Source organism: Malaclemys terrapin, chromosome 20 (assembly GCF_027887155.1).
Source record: "Malaclemys terrapin pileata isolate rMalTer1 chromosome 20, rMalTer1.hap1, whole genome shotgun sequence".
Classification (NCBI taxonomy): domain Eukaryota; kingdom Metazoa; phylum Chordata; order Testudines; family Emydidae; genus Malaclemys; species Malaclemys terrapin.
In genome coordinates, this window is record NC_071524.1 from 2042842 (window position 1) to 2068995 (window position 26154).

The 26154-nt window shown below is 60.1% G+C and overlaps 1 protein-coding gene across 3 annotated transcripts; it reads left to right on the forward strand.

Annotated features, from left to right (window-relative positions):
* The first annotated feature begins 1584 nt into the window (after window positions 1-1584).
* U2AF2 (U2 small nuclear RNA auxiliary factor 2) lies at window positions 1585-21138 on the forward strand. 3 transcript variants are annotated; one of them, XM_054009904.1, is made up of 13 exons: window positions 1585-1696; window positions 7707-7842; window positions 8434-8484; window positions 9997-10026; window positions 10363-10466; window positions 10628-10779; window positions 11665-11781; window positions 15801-15939; window positions 16481-16560; window positions 17105-17227; window positions 19102-19188; window positions 19965-20213; window positions 20642-21138. In XM_054009904.1, the coding sequence occupies exons 1-13, from the start codon at window positions 1648-1650 to the stop codon at window positions 20774-20776; spliced, it is 1452 nt and encodes a 483-aa protein (XP_053865879.1). In that variant the 5' UTR covers window positions 1585-1647; the 3' UTR covers window positions 20777-21138. The 3 variants fall into 3 exon arrangements, with proteins under 3 accessions (XP_053865879.1, XP_053865878.1, XP_053865880.1); XM_054009903.1 differs by having other exon boundaries at window positions 17105-17226; window positions 19092-19188; XM_054009905.1 differs by lacking the exon at window positions 8434-8484 and having other exon boundaries at window positions 17105-17226; window positions 19092-19188.
* The last annotated feature ends 5016 nt before the right edge of the window (window positions 21139-26154 follow it).

Consider the following 26154-nt stretch of genomic DNA (forward strand, 5'->3'; position numbering starts at 1 on the left):
AGGCCTGAGGCCCTGAGAGTTTCCTGTGCTGTGTTCAATGCTCAATAAACCCTCCTGTTCTACGCTGGCTGAGAGTCACTCCGGGCTAGAGAACAGGGTTGCATTATTCCCTCTGGGAGTGGAGGCCCCGGGGGTCCAGAGCGAATGGACTCCCTGAGGGGGCCCATGGCGAGAGACAGACGTGCTAAGGCTCCGAGAGGTGCGGTTCCAGGAGGTGGAGGGGCCTAACCCCGGGAGAGAGTGGACCCCCGGGAGAAGGGCTGTCTCACTGAAAGGGGCACCCCCCACGGACTGCACGGGGCCAAGAGTGGGCATGATCTGTGAGTCCGTAACACCCTCATTTGTCTCTTTCGACTGTAAGAGCTTCAGGGCAGTGCCTCACTCTGTGTCTGGGCAGCACGACACGGGCCTCGATCCCAGCGACTGCATGGGCAGCGCCTGGCTGTGGGGGTGTGAGTCTCAGTGGGGATTAAGGGAATCTGGGGGGGGGCCTCTGGGACCGTTGTGGGCTCAGTGCGGGGTATAGGAGAATTGTGAGGCTCAGTGGGGAGCTACAGGACAGTTGTGGGGCTCAGCGGAGACTATGGCATGGCTAGGGGGCTATAGGGCTCAGTCAGGGACTATGGGGTGGCTAAAGGGAATTTATGGGACTCAGCTGAGGCTATGGGGGGCTGTGGGGTGTCTGGAGTCGGTGGGATGTGTGGGGTAGTGGGGGACTATGAGGTTGCTAAAGGCAAGTTATGGGGCTTAGTTGGGGCTATGGGGCTGTTGTGGGATATGGGGTGTGGGATGTCTGGGGTAGTGGGGAGCACAGTGGGGGGTCTATGGGGCTCAGCAGAATGGCAGGGGGCTCAATGGGGGATGATGGGGAAGTTATGGGGCTCAGTTGGGTCTGTGGGGGTTATGGGATGTCTGGGATAGTGGGGGGCTATGGGGTGACAGTGGGGCTCAATGGGGGGGCCATGGGGTGGCAATGGGGGCTGGGGTCACTGAGCGGTGGTTATGGGGTGGGTGGGGCTGGGTGTGGTCATGGGGGGCTATGGGGAGCAGTGTGGGGTGGGGATGGTGCTGTAGGGGGCTGCGCTAGGGCAGTTGGGGGGCACAGGGGGTAACTTATGGGGCTGGGAGTGATTGCTCTTTGCCCTATATACCATTTCCGGTCCCACCCGGAAGTACTCCCCATTCTGGCCCCTCCCCCACACTCCGCGCTTTCTCCTTTCTCGCGGCCCGGGGTAGACCCGGGACGGCGGAAAGAGCCGAAGCAGCGTCGAGAAGGCGGGGGAGGAGAGGACGGAGCCGAAGAGCTGACGGAACCACCCGAAGCCGGGACCCGGGCGTGGGCGGAGTCTCCGAGCAGCGGAGCCCGGAGATCCCCGAGTGCGGGGCGGAAGGGGCCGAGCGACGGCGGAAATTACCGAACGCAGGGCGGAAGTGGCCGAGTGCGGGCGGAGATCGCCGAGTGCCGGACGGAAGTGGCCGAGGAGTGGCGGAGATCCCCGAGCGCCAGGCGGAAGTGGCCGAGGGGTGGCGGAGATCCCCGAGCGCCAGGCGGAAGTGGCCGAGGGGTGGCGGAGATTCCCGAGCGTGGGGCGGAAGTGGCCGAGCGGGAGGCGCCGCGGCCTGTGCGGGAGCGAGGCAGGGGCCGCGATGTCCGACTTCGACGAGTTCGAGCGGCAGCTCAACGAGAACAAGCAAGGTGGGGGCGGGGCCGGGCCGGAGCCGGGCCGGGGGGAGCGGGCAGGACCGGGCCTGGGGCCCCCCAACGTCTATGGGGCCCGGCCCGCGGCGTGCGCGGGGGGGCCCTTCCCGCCAGCCCCACGGCTCCCCCCGCCCCACAGCGCCCTCCCCGGGCCGGCCCCACGGCTCCCCCCGCCCCACAGCGCCCTCCCCGGGCCGGCCCCACGGCTCCCCCCCGCCCCACAGCGCCCTCCCCGGGCCGGCCCCACGGCTCCCCCCCGCCCCACAGCGCCCTCCCCGGGCCGGCCCCACGGCTCCCCCCCGCCCCACAGCGCCCTCCCCGGGCCGGCCCCACGGCTCCCCCCGCGCCCCATAGCGGCCCCATAGCTCCCCCCCCCACATAGCGCCCTCCCCGGCCCAGCCCCACGGCTCCACCCTGCGCCCCATAGCGGCCCCACAGCTCCCCCGCCCTATAGCGCCCTCCCCGGGCCGGCCCCACGGCTCCCCCCGCGCCCCATAGCGGCCCCATAGCTCCCCCCGCCCCATAGCGCCCTGCCCGGCCCAGCCCTACGGCTCTATCCCGCTCCCTATAGCGGCCCCATAGCTCCCTCCAACCCCATAGCGCCCCCCCGGGCCGGCCCCATGGCTCCCCCCCCCCCCCCCCCCCCCGTGCCTCATAGCTCCTGTTCCCCTAGTCCCGACACCTTCCTGAGGGCCAACCCTTCCACAGCGTGCCCCATAGCCCTCTTCCAGCCTGTACTCCCCCAACATTTGAGTGCCTATCTTATGCCCCCCCCCCACTGCCACATGGCTTCCAGGCAGCTCTCCTGCCTGCCCCCAACTTCTCCATCCCCCTCCACTTCCCCTTTCCTCTGCCAGTGTCTGCCTTCCTGCCCCATAGCATTGCCCAACCCCAAACTCCTGCTCCATATGCCCTCCAGCAGCACCCCTGTCTGCCCCAGTGCCTGTGTATTCCTTGAGTGCCTGCCCTATAGCCCCCCACCAGCACCCTTTTGCCACAACCGCCCAGCCTGACCCTGAACTCCCCAACCCACCAGCCCTCCCTGTGCCCCTCTCAATCCATGGCCTCTGCACCCCTTCTGCTAGTCCCCCCTCCATTGGCATCCCGCCAGCCAGCCCCTGTTCATCCCTGTAGCACCCCCTTGGGCAGAGACACTGAGCTCCATAATTAACCTTAGCAGGCTGGGGGGGAGGGGGTAAAACATTTGGGTGTTTTATCCCCTCCCCTCTCGCCCCCTGGGACTGGGGGGGGGGTCGGGGAGAGCAGGGTAGGAACACCCCCAATCCCAGGAGACTCAGGTCCCTCAGACTGGGGAAAGAGGGAAGCCCAAATCACCCGTTTTCCTCTTTACAGCAGGAAACTGATGTCCCCTCCAGGCAAATAAGTCCCAAGGGGTGGGGAGGGTCACACGTCACCACTGGGGGCATTTTTGGGGGCAGGGCAGGCCTACTGTCTCTGCCCTGCACTTGGATGCAGGGGTGATGGCAGCCATGGGCACATGTTAGGGGCCAGATGTGAATCTCTTGCCTGTTACAGCATTGGGGAGGGAGCGTGGGGACTGTGGCTTGATCTCTTCGGAGAAACCCCTCCATGGGTCGGTGGGTTTCTCTGGGCCAGGGCCTGGAAGGGTTTAAAACCCCCTTGCTTGGCTGTATGATTGATCATTTCCCTTGTGTTAGGAAGGAAGCACATGGGACATCCCGCTCTGGGGTGAAGCTGGAATCGATTCCAAGTCCATCCCTGTCAGCCGACCCCCATATAAAAACAGCAAAAAGATTGTGTTTTGGAAGCTTGCTTACGTCAAAGCAGAGGGTAGCTCTAAAGGCAATAGAGCCAGCATCCTATTAAAAGCATAAAGCCTTTATAAATAACCCCTCAGAGGTGTGGGGTATTATATTCCTCAGCTTGGCAGAATTTGAGTCTTACTTTGTTTGAAATTTAGACAGATAATATGGATTTTTTTAAAGCATTTTTTCTTATGTTTATTTACATTTTCACGGTTGTGCAAAAATTATGGGGTTTTAACCCTTTTTTTTAATGTTTCTTGACTTACATTTTCACAGTTCCTCAAAATTATGGGGTTTTAAGCATTTTTCTCTTATTTAAATGTCACAGTTGCACAAAATTATGGGATTTAAAGGTTTCTATTTCTAAATTTTCAGTAGCTCAAAATGATGGATTTTAAACATTTTTATTTTTTTATCTATTTAAATGTTCACAGTTGCGTGGAATTGGAAGAAGTAAATCTTTTTTTTTGTGCTGATTTACATTTTCACAGTTGTGCAAAGTGATGGGTGTTTAAATGTTTTTTCTGTTTATCAATTTAAATTTTCACAGTTGCATGAAATTAGGGGGTTTTTAAGCTTTTTTTTATATATATTTTTATCAATTTGAATTTTCACAGCTGGGGCAAGTTCTGGGTGGGTCAGACAATAACGGTCTAACGCCGCCGTGCGTTTGGTACGCGTTGAGGTGGGACCCTGTTCTCAAGCAGCATTTTTCCTACTTTACTCATCTGTAAATGTCGATCATTGATGAGAATTTTTTTTGTCTGTTTGCGTGTGTGTGTGTGTGTGAGAGAGAGAAAAATAGATGTTTACGGACATTTACCCATGAAAATCTGTATGTACCTGTCCTGGTGGTGCTAGGCGCGGCCTGTGATGGAAAATTAACCCCTGCTAACACAGTCCTGCTGTGATCCTTGAGCCCGGTTTTCAGAGTGACGATCGGTGGCTGTAGGGCCATGGCATGGTTGGGGGAAGGCAGTTGAGTCCTGTAAGGCTGGTCCGGTGCTTAGGGGATCCATATTCAATTCCCTGATTGGCCACAGACTCCCTGTGTTGGCGAAAGTCACCTGCATGCCTCAGTTTCCCCATCCGTAAAATGGGGCTAATGCAACCAACTTCTTTTTTTTGAAGTGCTTTGAGATCTCCAGCTGAGAAGTGGTAGTTGGGGAGTGATCTGGAAAATTGAGACAATAGCACAGGGGAGCTGAGAAGACAATATATCAAGGACTGTGAGGCGCTCAGTTACCACAGGTCCTGGGGGCCGGGTAATTACCATAGCTAGATGTGAGGGTTTGTATAACGCTGGAGTCCAGATGTTCCTCAGCGCCTTGCCACGAGACCAGCCAATCTCCCCGAGATCAAGCCACGCTAGTACCCTCTCTGTCACGCCGCCCGGGCTGAGCTGAGCACCCCGGTCCCTAGGACGTCCGGTTGTGACTGAAACGGCGCCCAGCTCGCTAGCTGCAGCGATACCGAGAGGGATCAATGAACTCGAGCAGTCAGGAACCCAGGGGTGCGGTGTCTGAGTGGTTCAGGAGCTCGGTAACAATCCTGAAGGTCGTGGGGGCGAGGCTCGCTTGACCGCCCCCTGACCAAACCGGCTGTGGGGCAGTCAAGGGTGGTCTCTCCCTTGCGTCCCGTTGGCTCTGAAACTGTCCATCCTGACCCGCGGCCGTCTGCTGAGTCGGCACCAGGGAACGTTGACTCTGCCCAGGATCAGCGGATAAAATGGTGGGTGTTTTCCCCACTTTGTAAACGGGGTGTCAGTGGGCCAGGGGCTCTCCCCTGTTCGTTCTAGAGACAGGATGCAAACCCAGCAGTTCTGGCTGCTCCCCGGACTTGGTTAGTATCATTCCTAGCTTTTACCTAGAGCTTTTCATCGGTTGATCTCTGTGCACATCGCACGCGTTAGTGTATTTACGTTCCCAACACCCCCGCCTGGCAGCGCTGTGGGGAAACTGAGGCACAGGCTGATTAAGTGACTGAACCAAGGACACGCAGGCAGTCTGTGGCGGAGCAGGGAATTGAGCCGGGGTTTCAGCTGGCACCCTAGTCGCAGGGCCGGCCTTCCCCTCTTGGGCTGGACCCCACCTCTGGAAGCGTCAATTATCCCTGAGCTGAAACCCCTCCCCTGCCCTGGCTCCCAAGCAGGTGCCAAACCACTCCCCCCTGCGGCTTCCAGGGCTAGGAGCGGGGTGGTTCACGCTCTGCTGTCTGTCTTGCGCAGTTCCAGAGCTTGCCAAGCCTGTCTTCCCTGCCCCCCATGGAGAAATCTAACCCCCCCCCCCTCCCTTGCGCACATGGCTGGATCAACAGATCAGTCCTCACAAATGAGGCTTTGTACAGCCCGGCCTATGACTCAGGCCTTTGTTTTCCCTCCCAGCACAGCTGTGGGCTCTTGGCCTGGTCCCTGGCCGGCTCCTGCTCTGATCTGGAGCCTGGCCCCCCCCACTCCCTCCTGGTTCAGACCGTTTCCAGTGTAAAATGCAGAGCCTTTGGGATGTGAGGGAAGGTGGGGTTCAGGACCATTGGGGCCCTGTGGGTGTTGCAGGGGCACATGAGAAATGCAGCCCCGGTGGTTAAGTCTAGCCCCCCTCCCAGTTTGGTAAGGGAAATTGAGGCACGGGGCGATGGGAGTGGAGGCGTGTGGCAAAGGGGAGCTAAGGGGCAGGTGGGGGATAAAGAGGGTTTGGGAAGGTATTGGGGAGTTGGGGGGGTTGGGGAAGGGGACCTATAGGGCAGGTGGGGGTCTAGGGGAATGTGGCCTATGGGGTGGGGGGCTGGGGGAAGGGTTTCTATGAAGGCTGAAGTTATGGGGCAGATGGAGGGAAGAGGGGTGCTGGGAGAACAGGGGCTATGGAGCAGGCAGGGGGCCACAGGGGGAGCTGTGGGGGTGACTGGGAAGCTATGGGGCAGGTGGGGGGCACCCATGGTCCCCCAGGAGCCCTATGCTGGTATATTTGAATAGTGTCTTATTCTTTACCTTCAAACCTTTTTAAAGACCCCCCTCGAAGCATAGTTTCTCTAGTAGCAGAGCCTGTTAAAAACCCGGAACCCTGACCATTTTCCCCCCATACACTGAAATGAGGTTGGCAGGTGCTCGGTGCTAAAATCAGGCAGGAGGTTCACTTGTTGGGGGCTGAATCTGGGGCTGGATACGGTGCGGGGGAATACAGCTGTGGCTCTGGGGTAGAGGCACCGTTCAATGTCACATTGACAGGGCAAACAGCAGAGCCAGGGGTGTTTGAGGCAGTGAAGTCCAGTGGTTAGATCACTGGCATATGAATCGGGACTCCTGGGTTCTATCCCCTGCTCTGGGAAGGGAGTGGAGTCTAGCGGTTAGAGCGAGGAGGCGGTGGGGCGGGCTGGGAGCCAGGACTCCTGGGTTCTCTCCCCAGCTCTGGGAAGGGAGTGGGGGAGGAGAGCGGGGCGTCCGCACTGCTGGGTTCTGTTTCCTGTTGGGTCAGGTTTACAAACTTCAGTGCCTAATTCACTTAGGCTCTGCTGCCTTCCCTTTCGGTACCTAAATGTGGCCTTTATTGTTCTTTCTGGGATAGGGGTAATAAAGCAGCAATCAGTGGGGAGCGCTCGGCGGCCAGTGTTATCTAGCCCAGCAGGCAGGGGGCCCGCGAGGAGTTAGTCTGGCGCTCTTATGGGGTGATGGATCGGGTGGGGATGGTTGAGGGAAGGCAGAAGGGGTAGCATTGGATGGGGGGGCTGCATGGCAGGTGGCATTGAGGGGAGAGTTGGCATCAAGGTTGTGCCCTGGCATCTAGGGCAGCCTGTCCCTGCTCTGTAGGTGCGGCAGGAGGTGTGGGGGGACCCTCGGATAGAAGGCCTTGTGGTTCCTTGTGGCTGTCTGCCTGGCTGGCTTCCCTAGGGGGCTTGCGCCACCCCCATCACAAGGCAAAGTGTAGAGGTGCAGCCCCCCAAAACTAAGATTCCCAGTATGCCATGCAGTGTGGCATGGCTGGAGCTGGAGTCTCTGCTGGCTGCACCTCTGAGATGGAGGGGGCGTTGCATGCTGGGAGTTGGAGTCCCCCACATGCTGCATTAGGCAAACTAGCGCCTGTTATTTCAACTGGACCCACAGCGGAGCCAGGCAAGGCCCAGGCCCCCGTGTGGGGAGATGAGTAGCTGGGGGATGGGACGCCAAGAATCGGGGGCAGGGCCCATGCGTCCCCCGCTAACCCGCCCGCCCTCCCCCTCCCCCCCCGCAGAGCGCGACAAGGAGAACCGTCACCGGAAGCGCAGCCATAGCCGCTCGCGGAGCCGCGAACGGAAGCGCCGCAGCCGGAGCCGGGAGAGGCGCAACAGAGACCAGCGCAGCGTCTCGCGGGACCGCAGGCGACGCAGGTAGGGAGGGGTGGGCTGAGCCCCGGGAACCCTTCGTCTCCCCCCCTCCCGCATCCTCACTGGTGCCAGGGCCGGTTCGAGAAGCCGGAGGGGGAATGGCTGGCCCCAAGCGCCAGCCTTGGGAAGAGAGTTGGGGGGCTGGGAGCCAGCACTCCTGGGTTCTACCCCCAGCTCTGGGAAGGGAGTGGGGTCTAGTGGTTAGAATAGGGGAGGGGGACTGGGAGTCACGACTCCTGGGTTCTATCCTGGGAGGGGAGTGGGGTCTAGTGGGTTAGAGCCAGGGGGGCTGGGAGCCAGGACTCCTGGGTTCTCTCCAATGTTCCCTCTAACTTTTTCCATCCATGTGCAGGTAATGTGCGGATGTGCACCACCAGTAGAAACAAAAACCTAGCTAGAATATATGTTTGAAAAGTTCCCATAGGGATAATTACTCCAGCCAGGGCAGGTTAGGCATTTTAGAACTCACTGTTCTCAAAGAATTAAATTGAATGCTAAGAGAGAAGTCAAATGATGAAATGCATAGACCAGCCAGAACACTGAAATAACACACTTTGAAAGAGTAACATTACAGAGAATATATGTGCATTGCAGGAAGAACCAAGAATTAACAACAACAGCAACAACACAAGTATGTGTTGGGAGGTGAGTGTGTCAGAGACAGAGACTGTGTGTGTGTGTGTGTGTGAGAGAGAGACAGACTGTGTGTATGTGTGTGTGTGTGTGTGTGTGTCACAGAGACTGTGTGGGTGTGCTGCTGGGGAAGTCTGAGAGACCCGTGCGCTCTCTTTAAGGCACTCGCTCACCAGAAAGCTGGTTATTTAGACTGCAGCAGGTCTCCTGAGATGGGGTACATGGGCTGGGGGGAGAGGGACACCCTGATATCCGTGCCCTCCCCCCGCTCTGCACAGCCAGCAGGAGGGTCCTGTGAGCAGCTGGCAGAGGGCAGGAACAGCAGGCGTGTGGGAGGCGTCAAGCACATGCCGCCAGATGTGCACGGCTCTGCTAATCAGTGCGCAGCACTTGATTGACTCTTGGGCGGCTACGCAGCTTAGAGGGAACACAGGTTCTACCCCCTAGCTCTGGGAGGGGAGTGGGGTCTAGTGTTTAGAGCAGGGGGGCTGGGACCCAGGACTCCTGGGTTCTCTCCCCGGCTCTGGGAGGCGAGTGGGGCCTAATGGTTAGGGCAGGAAGCCAGGACTCCTGGGTTCTATCCCCGTCTCTAGGAAGGGAGCAGGGTCTAGTGGTTAGAGCAGGGGGGGCTGGGAGCCAGGACTCCTAGGTTCTATCCCCAGCTCTGCAGTAACTTGTTCTGTGACCTGTATACGTGTGGGGGAAGAATAAATCTCTTTACCTCTCTATCCTCCTGCCGTTAGGAGGGCCGGGACAGACACTGGCCATTCTCTGGGCACATTCTCAGACATAACTCCCCTCTGGCTGGAGTTTTGGGGGGGCCCAGTGCCCTAGGAGTCCAGGCAGCACAGACTGAGGGTTCTGCCGTCCCTCGGGTGCTGCCGCAGAGCCCTTTCCCTTTGGGAGGGCTGACAGGCCGGGGCCAGGACACAGGTTCAGCGAGACCTGAAAGAAGCTGATAGGGTTACCACGCAGCCGATATTAACGCCCCAGAAGCTGTGTGCCAGGGCCCTCCACTGCCTCCGTTACCACCAGCCGGCACTGTCCTCTGTCCCCCAGGCTCTGATCTCCCAGTGGCATTCTGGCTGTTTATAAAGCCCGAAAGACGCGGCAATGGCCCTGTAACATGGCCTGAAATTCTTGAGGGTTTGGGGTGGGACAAGACATCCACGTAAGCCTGTTTGGGGGTGTGCCTGTCATCGCATCTGGAGCTCCCCTTGTTGAGCTGTGGGGAGAGTGCGTTAGACACTTGCTCTGCCCTTAATTGGAAGGGGAATTTTGACAGGGATCTCTGAACCACGTGTCAGACTTTTGGGGCAAGTCAGCGGAAGATTCCTTCCCCTGTCGGTGAATCAGGTCTCTCTGCTGGTGTTCCTGTAATGCCCCGACCTAGCCAGTTCTCCAGTCACCCCCAGAGTCTCTGAATGGCGAATGCAGGAATGAAATCTCTGAACGGTCCTTTCAGTGGCCATAAAGAAGCAGGAAAGGGCGCGAACCTGACTTCTGTTTCCCTCCCCTCTGCAGGTCACCCCTAAATCTCGCTGGTCCCTTGAGGTGAGTGCCGTTCTCCTCATTGAACAGGTGGGGAAACCGAGGCACGGGAGGGACTAGCTTACCCCCAGGCGGGAGGGATTCCGTGTCAGCAACGGTGGAGCATGGCTTCTCCATGCTGACCCCTGCTGGTCTAGGCAGTCGGCTCTTGCCTCAAGCCGCTGCCGGGATTGGCCAAAAAAGGGGGTAGGGCCTAGTGGGTCGGGAACTCACCCCAAATCCTGAGTGGCGACCCTGGCTGGGTTGGATCAAAGCACCTCGTGGTGCAGAAACCGTCGTCCTAGCCTGGGTCAAACCTCACCCCTCCTGCCCGGTGACGCGTCTCTCCTCTCTCGGCAGCCGCTCCCCCCGCCATGAGAAGAAGAAGAAGATCCGCAAGTACTGGGACGTGCCCCCGCCCGGGTTTGAGCACATCACCCCCATGCAGTACAAAGCCATGCAAGGTATCTATCCCGCCTAGGTGCCATCTGTCCGAGCAGGGAGCAGACCTCTGCTGACCGCCCCGGCCCTCTAGCTCTCTCTGCCCCATCGCCCCCCACTCCCCATCGGCGCAGGGGGAGGGAATCGGCTTTTGAACGTGTGGATTGGTGTTTCTCTCTCCTAGCCGCGGGTCAGATTCCAGCCACAGCTCTCCTCCCAACCATGACCCCTGATGGATTGGCCGTGACCCCTACCCCGGTCCCGGTGGTCGGCAGCCAGATGACCCGACAGGCCCGCCGCCTCTACGTTGGAAATATCCCCTTCGGCATCACTGAGGTACTGGTGGCTTCGGCAGCCCGGCTGCCGCTCTCTCTTGTCCGTGTGTCGCCCGCACTCTCTCTCTGTCCGGGACCCGTTGAGGAGCGCCGGAGGATATAACTTTTCTCTCCAAAACAGGGCAGCGCTGGCCGCAAAGGAGAGCAGAATCCACGGAGTGAGGTTGACGCCATGCAGCTAAACACATAGGCGGCTTCGGGGCAAACACTGACCGTAGCGTCTCACTGGGGCCGACCACCTGAGCTAGGTGGCTGAAGGATATGCTGCTCCCTCAGCTGCATTATAGCCTTGCGGGGGGAGGGGGGATCAGTCCTGAAAGCCCAAGAGGCCTGGGAGTGCCAGGGGCGGGAACCGGAACTGTGTCCGTGAACGCTGTTGGGAATCGGTAGCTGCACCTGTCCCGAGTGGGCTCAGGTCTCTATCCCTGTGACACGTGCAGACGGGTGGCTCTACTTACCCCTGTGAGCAGTGCAATTTGGGTCTCAGTTATTTGCCCTCTTCGCTCCTGGACATGGTAACAGGAACGCTGGCGTGGTTTTAACATCCTCCGCTCCAGTGACTTGCAAGCCCTCTCTTTTAATTTGTCCTGTCTGGTGCCAGGGGCCAGCTCCCCTTCCAGATAGCAGTAGGGGAAGTGCTCTCTTTCTTAGTATTTGAATTTGACTCTCGCTCAACCAAAAAACCAAGATCAAAAAGTTGTTTCCATTTCTTTTTAAAGTGAAAATTGTGGGGCTGAAATCCCTCGTAGCACAAAAGTTTGCTACCATCATGCAAGGCAAGTAGGCTGTTCTAGTTTTCCCACCTGCTCTTTGCTATCTATTTGAAATTCCGGGCCCGGTGGTGCACTGCCCTACATCGCTTCTTTTCCCCTCTCTCTCTCCGCAGGAGGCCATGATGGATTTCTTTAACGCTCAGATGCGCCTTGGAGGGCTGACCCAGGCCCCTGGCAACCCCGTCTTGGCTGTGCAGATCAATCAGGACAAGAATTTTGCTTTCCTGGAGGTGAGTCGGCTTTCCGTTCTGTCCGTACAGCGCCTGGCACGATGAGGCCCTGGGCTCCTACATGCTCCCGTAACATACCTTATTGTCCGATTCCGGTGTCCACAAGTCCAGAAGGATGTTGCTAAATTCGAGAGCGTTCAGAGAAAAGCCACGAGAACAATGCAAGGATTGAAAAACAGTTCGTATAGCGACAGACTCCAGGAGATCAATCCCCTTAGCTAGGAGCTTAGGGGGTGACTTGATCCAGTCTCTTAAGTACCTAGATGGGGAACAGAGATGTGATCGTGGGCTCTTTAGTCTAGCAGAGCAAGGTCTAACCTGCTCCAACGCCTGCCGGTTGAAGCTGGACACATTCAGACTGGAAATAAGGCGCATATTTACCCACGAGGGGAATTCACCACGGGAGCAGACTACCAAGGCCCGGGGTGGAATTTCTGGCCCCAGAAATCCATGCTGGCTGTTTTTCGAACCGATCCGCTGTGGTTCGAACAGGAATTATTCGGGGGACGTTCTCTGGCTGTGTTATGCACTAAATACTAGATGATCACAGTGGTCCCTCTCTGGCTATTGAATCTGTGAATCCTTTCTGCGTTAATGAGCCGTATTGGACCCCCCGTGGGCTGTTCTGGGGAGACGGCAGATTTAGTCTTTCTGGGGATGGTTCAAAGGTGAGTTGGTCCTCAGCTTGCAAGCACCTCCCGGTGGAGGAGACTTCTGCTGGCAGAGGACACTTCAGTCTAGCACAGTGGTTCCCAAACTGGGGTTCGCGAACCCCTGGGGGTTTGCAGAACATTACAGGGGATTCGCTGGAAAAATTTCACTAATGGCCGGAGGACCCCGGGCATTGGAGGCAGAAGGTGGGACCTGGTTGTAGGGCAGACAGCCCAATCCCCAGGGAGGGCGGGGCTGGGCAGTTTGGGCTGGCAGCCCGAGCTCTGCCCCCGTCAGCCCGAACCCCAGCGCTCCAATGAACTTTTGGCTGAGTTTCAGAAACAAGTACCCCTTTCTGACAGAAAAAGCTGCTGCACTTTTGTTACCATTTTCAACAACGTACTTGTGCGAGAAAGCGTTTTCCTCGTCTGCACATCTGAAAACCACAGAAACAGACTTGATGCCGAACCAGACCTGAGACTTTATCTTTCTCCAGTGGTTCCGGACTTCCAAGAGCTATGCAGAGCAAAGCAAGTGCATCCATCACACTGAGGACATTTAAACTTAAATCCCTGGAAATATTCATTTTTAGGAGGGGGTTCACGAGATTTCACAATTTAGTGAAAGGGGTTCGCGGGCTGTTAAAGTTTGGGACCCACTGGTCTAGCAGAAAGAGGCAGGGCCAGGAAGATGACGAGACGGGGTCCCGGGAGGAGAATGAGCCTTTGGTGCAATTGACATAGGGTCGGGGTGGGTTTTGCTGTCTCTCGGTCGGTTAAAATTCAGACCGGATTCTCCTTCCGAAAGCACCTCTTGAGCTCCCCCCTGAAATTACAGATCAGAAATTCCGGGCTGGAAGGGACCTTGAGAGATCATTGAGTCCAGCCCCCTGCACTGAGGCAGGACCAAGTGTCCCTAGATCATCCCTGATGGGAGTTTGTGCAACCTGTTCTTAAAAACCTCCCTTGGAAGCCAGTGCGACATCCTCTCCCTCCCCCCCCCCCCCCCCCCCGGCCAGTTAGTCCCCACTTCGTAGCTCTGCGTTGGCTCCCCCTCACCAAAGGGAAGCACTTTGTGCTTGTCTTCGTTGGATTTCGTCGGGTTGATCTCAGACCCAGTTTATGGTTGTTTGGAATTCTAACCTCCAAAGCGCTGGTGACCCCTCACTGCCGGGTCTCATCTGCAGATTTTATAGGCGCACGCTCCACTCCGTTATCCAAGTCACTAACGAAAATATTGCCTAGTACCGGACCCAGGACTGACCTCTGCTGGACCGGCCTCCCAGTTTGACAGTGACCCATTGCTAACTAGTCAGATTGCCGGTCTTTGAACCAGGTGTGCGCCCACCGTACAGGAATTCCATCTGGAGCGGCTTTCCCTAGTTTGCTTGCGAGGACCGTGTCAAAGCTTTGCTAAATCAAGATACTTCACCACATCCCCCTGTCCGGTCGGCCAATAATCCTGCCAAAGAAGGAAGTTAGGTTGGTTTGGCAGGATTTGTTCTCCCCAAGTCCGTACCGGCTATTCCTTATAGCCCTGTTACCCTCCAGGTGCTGACAATTGCCTGTTTAATCATTTTGGTCTCATAATGGGTTGTAGGATCAGCTCTGGGATCACTGGGTGAGGTTGTCTGGGCTTAGGCCAGACCTTGATGATCCCAATGGTCCCTTCTGGATGTGGGAATCTGTGAAAGGTCCATATGTGATTGCAGCAGGGACAGGAGGAGGATTGCACCATGGGCCGTAGTGCGTTATTGGTGGGTGTTGCCCATGAGGCACGGATGCAGGACTGGATCTAGTCTGTCCTGGGGGGAGGGGCGGGGGGGAATACTGGACTTAGTGGTCTGATATGGGGCAGCATTACTGGCTGAAGGGGCCTCTGGCAGGAAGCTGGGTCCCGCCGGTAGCCGGTGGAACTCCTTGCCACGTGATGGGACTGAGGCCAGGGTCCGTTTGACATTTGGAAGGAGGATGAGACATTGGTGGGGATAACAGAACGTCTGCCGTGTGCAAGGGAGGGAGTGAGATCCAGAGCTGGTAGGGAAAAATGTTTCCTCCTCCCTGGAAAGTTTCTATTTTTCAGCAAAAATTTGGATACCAAAATATTTTGGCTGAAAACTGAAATGCTGAAAGGCCACTGTGGTGCCTCATGGGAGTTGTAGTTCAGGGGATGATTCATGCCCCCATTCTCCTCTACAGCCTGGGCCACCTGTTTGGACTCCATCTCCCATGATGCACCCCAGCTGTCCTCTTGGAGAGGGGAGGTAGTGCATTATGGGAGTCCCTGGCTGTGTTGCTCCATGGGTGGTGTAGTCTGGCCAGCAGAGACCCAAGCCTGTAGATGCAAATAAGGGAACTACAACTCCCATGGTGCACCATGACCTATCTTGGATTGGGAAGGCAGTGCATCCTGGGAGTCCCTGGCTGTGGTGCATCATGGGAGATGAAATGCAGCCAGGAATTCCAGTTTGTAGAGGTGAGCAGTTTGCTTGCCTGGAGTCTACACCAGTGTTAAATAGGAATATTTTGGTTTTAGGGCATTGTGGGTTTTTTTCCTCCGGGAAGCAGGTGCTTCTTGTGCAAAACTTTGTTTTGCCAAAATCCCTGTTCTCCGTGGAAAATCAGTTTGGGGGGAAATCTTTTCCCCAGCTCTAGCGTGATGGACACCCCACCCTGTCCCGGGGCATCAGCCGACCGCTGTGGCTACATCTGCATGGGACAGCTAGCCCGGGCGTGAGCAACCGCGCCGCTCGGCCAGACCTCGCGGCTGGGCCCAGGTTCCAGGGGTCTTTGTGCGGAACTCGTCTGGCCTGCGGGGGAATTGTGGGAAGGCCTTGGAGTGTTGTTAGCGCTCGCGTGACTTAGCCCCTGTCCTTACTGCAAAGCGGCGAGTTCCTTCCCGGGTTCTAACTGCACACACCCCCTCCCAGGTCAGGGAACCTGGCTTCTAGCACCCTCCCGCTCCCCCCAATCCCTCCCAGGCGGGTCATGGAGCTTCGACTTCAAGCACCAGGTCAGAGGGTTTTCTGTGTGCCTGGTAGGGGGAATTGGGTCAAAACCCTGCTCAAAGCCTGGATTAAGACACCCCCCAGCGATGGGCTGGGACAGCGCTCCCTCCAGGGCCAGATTATTCCAGACGTGGCCAGTAGGGGGCGCTGTGCAGCAGGCAGTTGACACAACAGGGGTGTCACATACCTTGTCCGCTCATTTTTGGAGACTGGGTTACATGGGCAGTCGGGCAGTGGTCCCACTCGGGTGGGGGGAGATCTGGGCCAAATCACTGGCGGATCATGTGAGTTAAGGGGCTCTGGGCTGTGGTGCCAATCGGGCGTCCGTGTCCCTCATCGGCTTCCCCCGACTCTCCTGCAGTTCCGCTCTGTGGACGAGACCACCCAGGCCATGGCATTCGACGGCATCATCTTCCAGGGGCAGTCGCTGAAGATCCGCCGCCCCCATGATTATCAGCCGCTGCCCGGCATGTCTGAGAACCCATCTGTCTACGTGCCAGGTGAGTAGCCCCCCCGCTCCGGTGTGGGGCCAACGGGTGAGCGGGCCTGCGCCTTCTCCCAGAGCGCACTGGGGCAGGGGAGATCCAGCCGGGTGCCTGGTCCTTCTTTAGACACGTGCTGCATGGCATTGTAACGTATGCCCGTCTGGGTGTGGAGCAGCAGGGCAGGGAGCCCAGGATTGGGGAGGCTGGAGAAATTGGAGGGAGGGACCAGACGCCCAGCAGGACCCCTTGCCCGGCGCTGGGACATGGCCCCTCTAGGCTAGGGCGTGCGGGGTTGGTTATATGGGGACCCCTCACTGGTTGCTGAGACGTGGCCCCTCTGGGGTGGGGCGTGGGGGCCGGTTATAGGGGGACCCATTGCCTGGTACTGGGACATGGTTTCTCTGGGCTGGGGCGTGGGGGCTGTGACTGCAGGGACCACCTCAGAGGTGGTCCTGTGGGAGGAGCGGGGGCTGTGTTGCTGTCTTGTGGGGCATGGCTGCCTTGATGCAGGACGGTGTGGGACCCCCATCTGTTCCCTTCCCTCTACCCCCGGCAGGCGTGGTGTCCACCGTGGTCCCGGACTCGGCTCACAAGCTCTTCATTGGGGGTTTGCCTAACTACCTAAACGACGATCAGGTGAGCACAGGGCAGCGGGCGGCCTCCCTTGGACAGCGCCCGGATCAACCCAGGGCCGCTTCGCCCCACAGGGCCCCGGGAAGGGGCTTTTTCCCACGAGTAGCTCCAGCCCGCTGGCTTCTTAGCCCGTGGCTCCCGGCTCTCAACACCCATCTGCTCTGGTGTGAGCCCGAGCTGCCCCCTGAGAGTGGGGCTGATGGGAAATCTTTGCTGGGGAGGGCTTTGAATTACGGGAGGTGGCGGCGTTCAGCCCTCGTCGTGCCTAGCCTCTAGCTAGAGCCGCGACAGGCGCTGCCTGGGCATCCAACGACCGAGACTGGGGGGAGCATTGTGCCAGTGCCACCCAGCAGCCAAAGCCCAGGGGAGCCCGTCGTGTGCCCGGGCAGCACCCAGAACAGTGACAGCCAACCCTGCCCCACGGAGCTCCTGGGCTAAACAGACAAAGGGTGGGGAGGGGAAACTGAGGCAGGGGAGGCGTGCCCACAATCGCCCAGGAGTCCTCGCTGCCTGCCCGCCTCACCCTGCCCTTCCCCGTCCGCCCCAGGTGAAGGAGCTGCTGACTTCTTTCGGGCCCCTGAAGGCCTTCAACCTGGTGAAGGACAGCGCCACCGGGCTGTCCAAGGGCTACGCCTTCTGCGAGTACGTGGACATCAACGTCACAGACCAGGTACTTCCCAACTCCCTCCTCCTCCGCCCGCCTCTCCTCGCAGCTCTGCCGCCCTCCGAGGGGCCTGCGTCCGTCAGCCCAGCCAGCCGTGGGGGTGTGTGCGTTCTCCTTTTTTTTTGGTTTTCTTTTGTTTGGTTTTTCCTCCTCCCCTCCTTGAGCAGGTGAATTTTTTTCCTCCACCCCTAGGGAGCGCCAGCCTTTCTCTCCTTTACAGCTCCGGGGGCCCCCATAGGCCGCGCCTCGTCGCTGTGATCGCCTCGTTTTCTCTCCCCCCACCCCCTTTTTCCCCCCCTTCTCCCCAATCTTAGCCCGAACAGCGGCCACAAACCAATCCGAAGACCCCAGCTCTGCTCTGCCCATGCAAGCCGGTAAGATCCCCCCCTCTCCAAATAAAACCCCCCCATCAGATCCCGCTATGGCCGGGAAATCTCCTCCCTTAGCCGCAGCTGCCTCCAGCGCCGATCCTGACTTGCCCGCGTCGGTCGCAGCCTTATAGAAATCTCTTCGGACTTTCTATATAACGGTGTTTTCTCTTCTCCCGCTGTGCTTTTTGTTATAGCGGGAGGAGGAGGAAGAGAACCGTAACAGCAGGGGCCCTCTGTGCGCTGCATTCCCAGCGGTAGTTGTTCAAATGCAAGTATATATATAATTTTTTTTAATGTATTTTTTTTTTGGATTAAAAAAAAAAAAAAAGCAAAAAACCAAGCAACCAACCAAACCACCCCGACCCCGTGCGCCCCTTCAAATCGTCCCCCACAAAAAGTCAGCCCCGGCGCTGGCGGGAGAGGGGCATCCTGCCACAGAGAGGGTCCTTAGATGCGCGTAACTTCATAACCCCCCCCCAACTCTTCCTCCCTCCCCACCCCCCCCACCCCCGGAGGGCTTAGAGAGAGCTGGTCTAATGGTGCATGCTGGGCGCGAGACCTCGGCGCTTGGGTAAATTGCGAGAGGGTGCGTGTGTGTGTGTCTGTGTCATCCGGGCTCCTGCCCCCAGCCCGTCTTTCGGGCCCCCCACTTCCTGTCCCCAGCCTGTCTGGGTCTCTGTGGGCCTCCCCCCACTTCCTGTCCCCACCCGGCCCTTCCTGTCCTCAGCCTGTCTTTCGGACTTGCGCTCCCCTTTCCGCTTCCTGTTCCCGGCCTGTCCTTTAGGCCTGTGTCCCCCGCCCCCTTTCCTGTCCTTTGAGCCCCACTGCGCCCCCACTTCTGTCCTCAGCCTGTGTTTTGGACCTCTGTGTGCTGCCCCAGCCCCCCTTCCTGGCAGAAGCCTGACTTGGGCCTGTCCCCAGCCTGACTGTGAGGCCCCGTCTTTTGGGAACATGCCTCCCCCGCCCCCTACTTCTGTGCCCAGCCTGTCTTGGGGCTATGCCCCCTCTCCACTTTCTGTCCCCAGCCTGTCTGGGTCACCGGGCTGTGCCCCCCACACACACACTTCTTGTCCCCAGGCAGGCTGTGCTCCTGCCCCCCACCTGGCTTTTTGGGGGCGGGGTGCCCCCTGCTGTGTGGGGAAATGCAGCGAGGTTGCGCAGTCGGTCGAGAGGTTCCCCTGCCGGCCCGGCGAGGGGGCGTCCGTGGCTGGCACCTGGCCCCAGCGCCCCCCGCTGGCCGTGCCCCCGCGGCCCAGGAGGCCTTCAGAGACGCAGGTAATGCAGCGCCCCCTGGGGGAGGGCAGGGGAGCCTTCGGAGCCGGCCGCTCCTGCCCTCCCAGCACCAGCCAGGCGCCCCGGGGGCAGAGGAGAGCTGCGTGAGTGTGTGTGTGCGCGTCCGTCTGTCCGTCGCCCTTCGCGTCTGTGCTGATTGCAGCGGGAGGCCGGGGGGAGGAGCCGCCCGCTCCGGCGCTGGGAGCAGCCAGATTCATTTCCCCTCTGATTTCGAAGGCCATCGCCGGGCTGAACGGCATGCAACTGGGTGACAAGAAACTGCTGGTGCAGAGAGCCAGCGTCGGAGCCAAGAACGCCACGCTGGTGAGTGGGGGGTGGGAGCCGGGACTCCTGGGTTCTCTCCCTGGCTCTGGGAGGGGAGTGGGCTCTAGTGGTTAGAGCAGGGGGGCTGGGAGCTGGGACTCCTGGGTTCTCTCCTCGTCTCTGGGAGGGGAATGGGGTCTAGTGGTTAGATCCAGGACTCCTGGGTTCTCTCCCCAGCTCTAGGAGTGGAGTGGGCTCTAGTGGTTAGAGCAGGGGGGGCTGGGAGCCAGGACTCCTGGGTTCTCTCCTCGTCTCTGGGAGGGGAGTGGGTTAGAGCAAGCGGGGTTGGTATCCCAGGCTAGCTCGGCCCTTTGGTCTGGTTTAGTTGAGCAATTCTCATGCTCCTAGAACGGGTGGGGCAGTTTTCCTTGCAAAACTTGCCTTTTCTCTCCCCCCCCCCCCTCCACCCCAAAAAAACAGAAAACTTGTTGCTTTTTCTCCCACGTTATTTTGGGGTGCCAGGGCCGTTTCCGGGAGCTCCCATTGGCTATCTTACTGGAGAGGCTGGGCGGGGGGTGATTTCAAGTGGTTAGGATGGGGGAGCGCTGCTTATCCTCCCCAAACTGCAATGGGCTCAGGCTCTCGGCAAACCCAGGCAGTGTCCCGCCTTCAACCACAAGGGTTGGGGTTCTCGAAGAGCCCCCAGGGGTGGGGGCGAGCTCAGAGGCCAGGATCAGCAGGCCGGAGCTCATGGCAAGCTGGCCAGGAAGGGGCTCTCGGGGCCAGGCCTGGGCCAGTGCATAACACACACCCCCCCCCCACCCCCGTCTCTGCAGAGCACGATAAACCAGACCCCGGTGACGCTGCAGGTGCCCGGGCTGATGAGCTCGCAGGTGCAGATGGGCGGGCACCCCACCGAGGTGCTCTGCCTCATGAACATGGTGCTGCCCGAGGAGCTGCTCGACGATGAGGAGTACGAGGAGATCGTGGAGGACGTGCGGGACGAGTGCAGCAAGTACGGGGTGGTCAAGTCCATCGAGATCCCCCGGCCCGTCGACGGCGTCGAGGTGCCCGGCTGTGGCAAGGTGCGTGGGAGAAGGGGCTAGCGGGTGGGGGGGGGGGTGCGGGGCTGGGAGTCAGGACTCCTGGGTTCTCTCCATGGCCCTGGGAGGGGAGTGGGGGCTAGTGGTTACAGCAGTGGGGGCTGGGAGTCAGGACTCCTGGGTTCTCTCCCTGGCTCTGGGAGGGGAGTGGGGGCTAGTGGTTAGAGGGGGGGGGGGGCTGGGAGTAAGGACTCCTGGGTTCAGTCCCTGGCTCTGGGAGGGGAATGGGGGCTAGTGGTTATAACGGGGTTGGGAGCCAGGACTCCTGGGTCCCCTCCCTGGCTCTGGGAGGGGAGTGGGGTTTGGTGGCTACAACAGAGGGTGTGGGAGTGGGACAGAGCCAACCTCGGCCCCCGCACCCTCATCTCCACGTCTGGCTGGTGCTGTAACCTCTCCCCTCCCCCCCCCAGATCTTCGTGGAGTTCACCTCGGTCTTCGACTGCCAGAAGGCCATGCAGGGCCTCACCGGCCGCAAGTTCGCCAACAGAGTGGTGGTCACCAAGTACTGCGACCCCGACTCCTACCACCGCCGCGACTTCTGGTAGCCGCCGGGCCGGGCCGGCCCTCGGCCACGTGGCGGGTTTCTATTTTATGGCCAAAATGGTTTTGTTTTGTTTTTTTTTCAATTGTTTTCTGGCCCCTCCCCAAAAAGAAAGACCACCCCCCCCCCCCGATTTCCTCCCGGCCCTCAAGGGCCCCCCCACCCGACGGCTGCCAGTGATGGTTATTCCATAGTAGAGACGTCTCCTTGCGCCTTTCTCTCTGTGCCGTTGCATATTGGCTGAGAAGGATCTCCTCGTTCCGCGCCCCCCCCCCGCCTGTTCTGTTAGCTCCCCCCTCAGTGTGTGTATGGAGTGTTCCCTCCCCCCCTTTTATTTCCCGTCGTAATTAAACACTTTTTCCAATCCCCTGGGCTCCACCCGCCTGTGTCTGTCTCCACGCGGCAGTGCCAAGTCGGGGCTCGGCTCTCCAGGGCAGCTGGAAGGGGGGGGAGGTGTTTGGGGACCCCTCGGGGGCTGGAATGGGGGGGCATCCTCTCAGCTGCTGTCCAGGCAGAGAGGTGCTGAGGTTGGGGCCACGCCCAGGCAGAGAGTGGGAGAGACCCCTGCCTGAAAGAACTTGCAATCAAAAGAGACGAGAGGGGCTATGGGGGAGGGGAAACTGAGGCACGGGGGCGCTGTGACTTACCTGAAGGTGTCGGGTGGGAGGAGAACCCAAGTGCCCGCTGGGTCAGGCTGTCCGTCCCCATCAAGAGCAAGTGCTCTTCTAACCACCCCTCGCAGCCCCTGGAGAGCCAGCTGTGGGTGGGTGTAGCTATAGCAGGTTGTTATCTCCATGGGACTGATGCCACCAGCTGGGTAGCAGCGGGCCACACACCAAACCATGGGCCACTGCTGTCAGCTCTCGGCCCCGCGCCGTTAGCCAGCGGCTCGCACCCGGAGCAGCAGCTCGGTGCTGTCTGGACCACTGGCTGGCACCATAGAACAGCAGAGATTCAAGCTCCCCTGGGCCTCGGGCACCTGTAAAGCTCCCAACCTCCGTGGCCAAGACACAAAGGGCGAGTTGTTACCCTTGGTTACAGCTGGGGGGAAACTGAGGCGCAGGGTGCTATAGAGGATGGCCCCTTAGCTCAGTGCTTTTCAAACTTTTTTTCTGGTGACCCAGCTGAAGAAAATTGATGGCTATGACCCAACAGCGCTGGGGATGAGAGGTTTGAGGTGCAGAGGGGGCTCCACATTGGGGGAGGGGGTCAGGGCTCTGGGCTGGGGGTGCAGGCTCTGGGGTGGGGCCAGGGATAAGGAGTTTGGGGTGCGAGAAGGGGCTCTGGGTTTGGGTGGGGCAGGGGATTGGGGCGCAGGCTTAACTCCTGGTCAGCAGTGCAGCGGGGGTGCTAAAGCAGGGTTCCTGGCCCCGGGGACCACGCTGTTCCCCAGAAGCAGCCAGCAGCGGGTCCCGCTCCTAGGCAGTGGAGCGCAAGTGCCGTTCCCCCCCAGCTCCCATTGGCTGGTTCCTGGCCGATGGGGGTCTGGAGCCGCTGCTCGGGGTGGGGGCAGCGCGTGGAGCCCCGTGGCCCCCCTGCCTAGGAGCCGGACCTGCTGTTAGCCGCAGCGCGGTGTCAGAACAGGTAGGAACTAGCCAGCCTTAGCACCAGCGAGAGGACTTTCAATGGGCCGAGCGGTGGTGCGGACCAGAGCCGCTGTGAGCCAGTGCCCGCCGTTTAAAAACCGCTGCCTTCTATCATCTGCATGGCACCGTGTGGGGGCTTCCCCCCGCTCCCTCTGGGCCACATTTGGCTAAAGCGTCTCTGCCAGCCGGGATTCGAAGACCCCGAGAGACGAACCATCGGCCGCTTACCCGGCTCGTCGGTTCGGTGGCCTGTTGTCTGCCCAGCCCCGCCTGCCCCTCACCACCTCCCACGGGAGCCTCTGCTCAGCACAGGGTGGGGAGCTGCCCTCCGGTGCTCCGGCTGGTGACAGCCCTTTCCTGGCAGCGAGCTGGGGGTCCAGCTCGGTTCCCTCCCTCCCCACAGCTCCTGCACTGCCCCCCAAGCCTCATAAACCCTTTTATACATCCTGCAGCACATGGGCAAACAGCCAGGCCCAATTCCCAATGCATCCCTCACGCTGCAGCCGGCTCCGGGGCGGCCCTTGCTGAGTGCCGCCCATGCCCCACACGCCAGGGCTTTGTTCTTCGAAACCTCCCAGGGAGCTGCGCAGGGCAGCGGTTGGTGGTTGCTCAAGGCTGGGTGCCAAAGGGCGGGTGGGTGCTGGGCCGCCGGGGAAGTGAAACTGAATCGCGAGACTGAGGGGAAGAGGAAGAGACGGCAGCTGCGTGAAGCGCGCCGGGGCCGCCTGCCCTACAAGTCCCAGCCCGGGAGATGCTCGTGAGGGCGGCGTCCGAGTCCTGCAGAGGGGGTGCAAAATGAGGGGTCGGAGACCAGCCCCAGACCGCACGAAAGGCCTGGAGAACCTGCTGCCGGTGTGGGGTGACTTGATCCCGGCCTGTCAGTACCATCGATGGACCAATATTCACTACCGGGCTACCCAGAGCCGAGGGCTGCCCCAGCCCGCCAGGAACCATGGTGTCCATTTTTAACAGGGTCGTTCTTTCCCCAGGCTCGTGCTGTGGCCGAGTGGCTCCGCTCTAGGGCTGATTTCAGGGCCGTTCTCTAGCGGGTGAGAGCCAGAGGGTCAGGCTGGGTGCTCACTGTGGTCCCCTTGGCCCGGGGCTCCATGACCCCAGCGGCTCAAGAAAGCCCAGCTGCCCTGGGCCTTCCACCCCGGAGGCCTGAGGCCCCATTCTCCTGTTCTGGCCGCTGCTCCCGTCCCCTTTGCTGGCATAAGGTGTCAGAGCCGCTCTGGCTGCGGGCGGAAGGCCTTGCCCTGTTTTCTAGCCCCCTCCTCGGAACCATTCCTGGACATTAATGTAAAGGGATCACGGCGCCTGCAGGGAAGGGCAGGGACCCCAATGCTTAACAATTGGCTGCAGTAGATACGGGGGCAGACCCGGAGTCGCAGAGATCGGGGCCCGTCGGGCCGGGCGCTGCCCAGACACAGAGTCGCCGAGAGCGGAGCCCCGTCGGGCCGGGCGCTGCCCAGACACAGAGTCGCCGAGGTCGGGGCCCTGTTGCGCCGGGCACCACCTGGACAGACTCAGAGACTCTCAGTCTAAATAGGCAAAGTGGGGGAGGGGAAACTGAGGCACAGAGAGGGGCTGTGTCCTGCTAAAGATCACACAGCAAGTCAGTGGCAGCGTTGGGGTGAAAGCTGTTTTCCTGACTCCACCCCCCTCTAATCTCTAGACCCCACCCCCCTCCCAGACCAGCAGAGAGAACCCAGGAGTCCTGGGGACAGCCCCCCTCCCCCGGACATCCAGCTGTATGGAGGCGTGCAGGAGCGAAACAGGCACTGTCAGCATCTGGCTGTCATGTCCTGGGCTTGGAGCCACTGGGGGTGGGGGGCTCATGTGCTCTTTCCCCAGTGCCCCAGGCTGTGTCTTGCTGCCCTACACGCAGCCCCCCAAGGACAAGATGTGACTCTACAGGGGTCTGGCCAGCTTGAGGGGGCAGGGAATGGGGCACGGGGCCTTTCCCCTCCAGGGGGCGCCGGCTCCCATCTGGCACCAGGTGGGGGTCAATGGGATAGAGCCAAGGGCCATTTGGGCATCAGGACTCCTGGGTCCCGCAGGATGCCTGGGGTGCAGCTCCCCGCCCCGACAAGGCTCGCTGGCCTGTGGCCCCATGGCTTGGGGGTCCCTGGGTCCTTCGCCTAGCTGCAGTGGGGCGGCGCCAGGGGGGTCGCCAGGTTGGGGAGATTAGTGGGGTCACAGGGAGATGCACATTGGGGGGAGTATAAGGGGGATGAGCTCCCTGTTCCCCCAGCATCCCCTTTGGGCCCTCAAGCTGGGGGGGAGGGGCTCAGGCACCCCAATTCCTGCCCAAGGCACCCGATGGAGCCAGCTGGACACGGCGCCTGGGTTTAGTTTTCATCTGAGTGTGTGTGTGGCGGGGGGAGGGGACGGACAGATTGTCACAGTGGTTCCCCATTCCCCCCACAGGCCCCAAGTGATACCCCCATCCCCTGCCCCACTCACCCCCCACTGACTCCATCCCACACCCCACCAGCCTCCAACCTCTGCACTGATACCCCCATCCCCTGCCCCACTCATCTGCCCACTGACTCCACCCCACACCCCCAACCTCCGCACTGATACCCCCATCCCCTGCCACACTCACCCCCTCCATCCCACACTCCTCCAACCTCCCCACTGATACCCCCATCCCCTGCCCCACTCACCCCCCACTGACTCCATCCCACACCCCACGAGCCCCCAACCTCCCCATTGATACCCCACTCTCCCCCCACTGACTCCATCCCACACCCCTCCAATCTCCCCACTGATACCCCCATCCCCTGCCCCACTCACCCCCCACTGACTCCATCCCACACCCCACCAGCCCCCAACCTCCCCACTGATACCCCACTCTCCCCCCACTGACTCTGCCCCCACTTCACCAGCCCCCAACCTCCCCACTGATGCCCCATCCCCTGCCCCACTCACCCCCCACTGACTCCGCCCCACACCCCACCAGCCCCCAACCTCCCCACTGATACCCCCATCCCCATCCCCTGCCCCACTCACCCCCCACTGACTCCATCCCACACCCCACGAGCCCCCAACCTCCCCATTGATACCCCACTCTCCCCCCACTGACTCCATCCCACACCCCTCCAACCTCCCCACTGATACCCCCATCCCCTGCCCCACTCACCCCCCACTGACTCCATCCCACACCCCACCAGCCCCCAACCTCCTCACTGATACCCCACTCTCCCCCCACTGACTCCGCCCCCACTTCACCAGCCCCCAACCTCCCCACTGATGCCCCATCCCCTGCCCCACTCACCCCCCACTGACTGTGCCCTACACCCCACCAGCCCCCAACCTCCCCACTGATACCCCATCCCCTGCCCCACTCACCCCCCACTGACTCCGCCCCCACTCCACCAGCCCCCAACCTCCCCATTGATACCCCCATCCCCTCCCCCACTCACAAACCACTGACTCCACCCCACACCCCTCCAACCTCCCCACTGATACCCCCATCCCCTGCCCCACTCACCCCCCCACTGACTCCATCCCACACCCCTCCAACCTCCCCACTGATACCCCCATCCCCTGCCCCACTCTCCCCCCACTGACTCCGCCCCACACCCCACTAGTCCCCACCTCCCCACTGAGCCCCATAACCCCATCCCAGAGACCCCCGCCTCACCTCCCCCCCCGCTGCCCAGCGCGGCGTATTCGGCGTAGCGGAATCGAAACCGAACTGGGTCTGAGGAATCGAAACGGGGCGGGGCGAGCTGGGGGGGGGGGGGCGCTATAAAGCCAGAGAAGCGGCGGGGTCGCGCTCCTTCGCCGG

Bases quoted from the DNA above. Each gene is read 5' to 3' on its own strand.
- U2AF2 (XM_054009903.1), top strand. From the start codon at position 1,648: ATGTCCGACTTCGACGAGTTCGAGCGGCAGCTCAACGAGAACAAGCAA. The intron at 8,485-9,996 runs GTGAGTGTGTCA...TCCCCTCTGCAG, and splicing joins ACACAAGTATGTGTTGGGAG to GTCACCCCTAAATCTCGCTG. The intron at 10,467-10,627 runs GTATCTATCCCG...TCTCTCTCCTAG, and splicing joins GCAGTACAAAGCCATGCAAG to CCGCGGGTCAGATTCCAGCC.